We start from the raw sequence: 5,000 nt of genomic DNA, 5'->3' as shown, positions 1-5,000 counted from the left end.
GCCACCACCAGTCTATCTCTCTGTGTGTGTGTGTTCTGTACCTGTCCAGCGGTCCCAGCCACCACCAGCCTATCTCTCTCTGTGTGTGTGTGTTCTGTACCTGTCCAGCGGTCCCAGCCACCACCAGTCTATCTCTCTCTTTGTGTGTGTGTGTTCTGTACCTGTCCAGCGGTCCCAGCCACCACCAGCCTATCTCTCTGTGTGTGTGTGTGTTCTGTACCTGTCCAGCGGTCCCAGCCACCACCAGTCTATCTCTCTTCGTGTGTGTGTGTTCTGTACCTGTCCAGCGGTCCCAGCCACCACCAGTCTATCTCTCTGTGTGTGTGTGTGTTTTCTGTACCTGTCCAGCGGTCCCAGCCACCACCAGCCTATCTCTCTCTGTGTGTGTGTTCTGTACCTGTCCAGCGGTCCCAGCCACCACCAGTCTATCTCTCTGTGTGTGTGTGTGTCTGTACCTGTCCAGCGGTCCCAGCCACCACCAGTCTATCTCTCTGTGTGTGTGTGTTCTGTACCTGTCCAGCGGTCCCAGCCACCACCAGTCTATCTCTCTGTGTGTGTGTGTGTTCTGTACCTGTCCAGCGGTCCCAGCCACCACCAGTCTATCTCTCTCTGTGTGTGTGTTTCTGTACCTGTCCAGCGGTCCCAGCCACCACCAGCCTATCTCTCTGTGTGTGTGTGTGTTCTGTACCTGTCCAGCGGTCCCAGCCACCACCAGTCTATCTCTCTGTGTGTGTGTGTGTTCTGTACCTGTCCAGCGGTCCCAGCCACCACCAGTCTATCTCTCTCTTGTGTGTGTGTGTTCTGTACCTGTCCAGCGGTCCCAGCCACCACCAGCCTATCTCTCTGTGTGTGTGTGTGTGTTCTGTACCTGTCCAGCGGTCCCAGCCACCACCAGTCTATCTCTCTGTGTGTGTGTGTGTTCTGTACCTGTCCAGCGGTCCCAGCCACCACCAGTCTATCTCTCTGTGTGTGTGTTCTGTACCTGTCCAGCGGTCCCAGCCACCACCAGCCTATCTCTCTCTGTGTGTGTGTGTTCTGTACCTGTCCAGCGGTCCCAGCCACCACCAGTCTATCTCTCTGTGTGTGTGTGTGTTCTGTACCTGTCCAGCGGTCCCAGCCACCACCAGTCTGCAGCTGTGTTTACAGAGACTGATCTTCTGGATCCCCAGACGAGGATCATCACTATACGGATCAAAACAACCCACCTAGAACACACACCATCATCATCATCATCATCATCATCATCATCATTACTACAGACACCAGCAACCCAGCAGGAGTCTCTATAATACATTCAATTACTAAAACGTTATTTATCCCAGAGGGGGAATCAGGCCAACATGTTATTTATCCCAGAGGGGGAATCAGGCCAACACGTTATTTATCCCAGAGGGGGAATCAGGCCAACACGTTATTTATCCCAGAGGGGGAATCAGGCCAACACGTTATTTATCCCAGAGGGGGAATCAGGCCAACACGTTATTTATCCCAGAGGGGGAATCAGGCCAACACGTTATTTATCCCAGAGGGGGAATCAGGCCAACACGTTATTTATCCCAGAGGGGGAATCAGGCCAACACGTTATTTATCCCAGAGGGGGAATCAGGCCAACACGTTATTTATCCCAGAGGGGGAATCAGGCCAACACGTTATTTATCCCAGAGGGGGAATCAGGCCAACACGTTATTTATCCCAGAGGGGGAATCCGGCCAACACGTTATTTATCCCAGAGGGTGAATCCGGCCAACACGTTATTTATCCCAGAGGGGGAATCAGGCCAACACGTTATTTATCCCAGAGGGGGAATCAGGCCAACACGTTATTTATCCCAGAGGGGGAATCAGGCCAACACGTTATTTATCCCAGAGGGGGAATCAGGCCAACACGTTATTTATCCCAGAGGGGGAATCAGGCCAACACGTTATTTATCCCAGAGGGGAATCAGGCCAACACGTTATTTATCCCAGGGGGGGAATCAGGCCAACACGTTATTTATCCCAGAGGGGGGAATCAGGCCAACATGTTATTTATCCCAGGGGCGGAATCAGGCCAACACGTTATTTATCCCAGAGGGGGAATCAGGCCAACACGTTATTTATCCCAGGGGGGGAATCAGGCCAACACGTTATTTATCCCAGAGGGGGAATCAGGCCAACACGTTATTTATCCCAGGGGCGGAATCAGGCCAACACGTTATTTATCCCAGAGGGGGAATCAGGCCAACACGTTATTTATCCCAGGGGCGGAATCAGGCCAACACGTTATTTATCCCAGAGGGGGAATCAGGCCAACACGTTATTTATCCCAGGGGCGGAATCAGGCCAACACGTTATTTATCCCAGAGGGGGAATCAGGCCAACACGTTATTTATCCCAGGGGGGGAATCAGGCCAACACGTTATTTATCCCAGAGGGGGAATCAGGCCAACACGTTATTTATCCCAGAGGGGGAATCAGGCCAACATGTTATTTATCCCAGAGGGGGAATCAGGCCAACATGTTATTTATCCCAGAGGGGGAATCAGGCCAACATGTCTACTTTACAGATCACCAACCTAAAACCCCAAAGAACAAGCAATGCAGTAGTAGTAGCAGTAGTAGTAGTAGTATAGTAGTAGTAGTAGTAGTAGTAGTAGTAGTAGTATAGTAGTAGTAGTAGTATAGTAGTAGTAGTAGTAGTATAGTAGTATAGTAGTAGTAGTAGTAGTAGTAGTAGTATAGTCGTATCAGTAGTATAGTAGTAGTAGTAGTATAGTAGTAGTATTATAGTAGTAGTAGTAGTAGTATAGTAGTAGTAGTATAGTAGTATTAGTAGTATAGTAGTAGTAGTAGTATAGCAGTAGTAGTAGTATAGTAGTAGTATAGTAGTATTAGTAGTATAGTAGTAGTAGTAGTAGTATAGTAGTATTAGTAGTATAGTAGTAGTAGTAGTATAGCAGTAGTAGTATAGCAGTAGTAGTACAGTAGTATTAGTAGTACAGTAGTAGTAGTATAGTAGTAGTAGTATAGTAGTAGTAGTATAGTAGTATAGTAGTATTAGTAGTATAGTAGTAGTAGTAGTTTAGTGGTATTAGTAGTATAGTAGTAGTAGTAGTAGTAGTATAGTAGTAGTATAGTAGTAGTAGTAGTATAGTAGTATTAGTAGTATAGTAGTAGTAGTAGTACAGTAGTAGTATAGTAGTAGTAGTAGTAGTAGTAGTAGTAGTATTGTAGTAGTAGTAGTAGTAGTATAGTAGTAGTATAGTAGTAGTAGTAGTAGCAGTAGTAGTAGTAGTAGTAGTAGTAGTAGTAGTAGTAGTAGTATAGTAGTAGTAGTAGTATAGTAGTATTAGTAGTATAGTAGTAGTAGTATTGCAGTAGTAGTATAGTAGTAGTAGTAGTGTAGTAGTAGTAGTATAGTAGTAGTAGTATAGTAGTAGTAGTAGTAGTATAGTAGTAGTAGTAGTATAGTAGTAGTAGTAGTATTGTAGTAGTATAGTAGTAGTAGTAGTATTGTAGTAGTAGTAGTGTAGTAGTAGTAGTATAGTAGTAGTAGTATAGTACTATAGTAGTAGTATAGTAGTATAGTAGTATAGTAGTAGTAGTAGTATAGTAGTAGTAGTAGTATTATAGTAGTAGTAGTATAGTAGTAGTAGTATATTCGTATTAGTAGTATAGTAGTAGTATAGTAGTAGTAGTAGTAGTAGTATCATAGTAGTATAGTAGTAGTAGTATATTAGTATTAGTAGTATAGTAGTAGTAGTAGTATAGTAGTATAGTAGTAGTATTGTAGTAGTATAGTAGTAGTATAGTAGTAGTAGTAGTATTGTAGTAGTATAGTAGTAGTAGTAGTATAGTAGTAGTAGTATAGTAGTAGTAGTAGTATAGTAGTAGTATAGTAGTAGTAGTAGTATTGTAGTAGTATAGTAGTAGTAGTAGTAGTAGTAGTAGTAGGAGTGTAAGTTGAGGAGAGACTGACATGCATGTTACTGACACTTTCCCTCCATGTATAATATAATATAAAATAATATATAATATGCCATTTAGCAGACGCTTTTATCCAAAGCGACTTACAGTCATGTGCGCATACATTTTTACGTATTACCGGGGATGGAACCCACTACCCTGGCGTTCCAAGCGCCGTGCTCTACCAGCTGAGCTACAGAGGACCGTAGTACGATCCGTGCTGCTTTGTTCATGGACCAACTGCAATTTACCCATGTCCTTCCTTGCCGCACATGACCACACAGGTGGGCAGTAGTCCAGGTGCGACAAAACTAGGGCCTGTAGGACCTGTCTGGTCGACTGAGATGTCAACAAGGCAGAGCAACGCCCTATCACGGACAGACCTCTTCCCATTTAACAACCATTGAGTCTATGTGTTTTGAACATGACAGCTTGCTATCTAGGGTTACACCCAGCAGTTGTCTCCTCAACTTGCTCAATAGCAACATTATTCAATAATAGATCTAAATGAGGTTTAGCGTTGAGCAAGTGATATATCCCCAAAATGATGCTTTTTGTTTTTGAGATATTTAGCACCAGCCTATTTTAGTTACCTATTCTAAAACTGCCTGGAGCTCTATGTTAAGGGTGTCAGTTATTTATTTTACTGTTGCAGTCGACGTGTATGCTGTTGATTCGTCAGCGTACAGACACACAGGCTTTATTCAAGGTCAGGGGAAGGTCATTAGTAAAAACAGAAAACCAAAGTTTGCTAAGCACCTGTAACAGGCTGATTGGTCGGCCGTTTGAACCATTAAAAGGTGTTCTGCTATTCTTGGGTAGTGGATTTGACCTTTGCCTCCCTCCATATCTGAGGGCACACACCATCTTCTAGGCTTACATTTTTAACTTTAGGACAGAGGTCAGGGGTGTGTTTGTGTGTGTGTGTGTGTGTGTGTGTGTGTGTGTGCGCATGTGGAGAGTGTGTGTATTTGTATTTATTATGGATCCCCATTAGTTCCTGCCAAGGCAGCAGCTACTCTTCCTGGGGTTTATTACGGATCCTCATTAGTTCCT

General features: G+C 44.3%; 1 protein-coding gene across 1 annotated transcript in view; it reads right to left on the bottom strand.

Moving 5' to 3' along the window:
* Positions 1-5,000, bottom strand: part of LOC123486601 (lethal(2) giant larvae protein homolog 1-like) — an 89,862-nt gene that overhangs the window by 21,373 nt on the left and 63,489 nt on the right. The window contains 1 exon segment of the mRNA XM_045217971.1: positions 1,101-1,205. Coding sequence (XP_045073906.1) covers positions 1,101-1,205 — 105 coding nt within the window.

The sequence above is a fragment of the Coregonus clupeaformis genome, unplaced genomic scaffold, assembly GCF_020615455.1.
Source record: "Coregonus clupeaformis isolate EN_2021a unplaced genomic scaffold, ASM2061545v1 scaf1295, whole genome shotgun sequence".
In the NCBI taxonomy this organism is placed as follows: Eukaryota; Metazoa; Chordata; class Actinopteri; order Salmoniformes; family Salmonidae; genus Coregonus; species Coregonus clupeaformis.
This window is presented reverse-complemented; position numbering and strand designations above follow the sequence as displayed.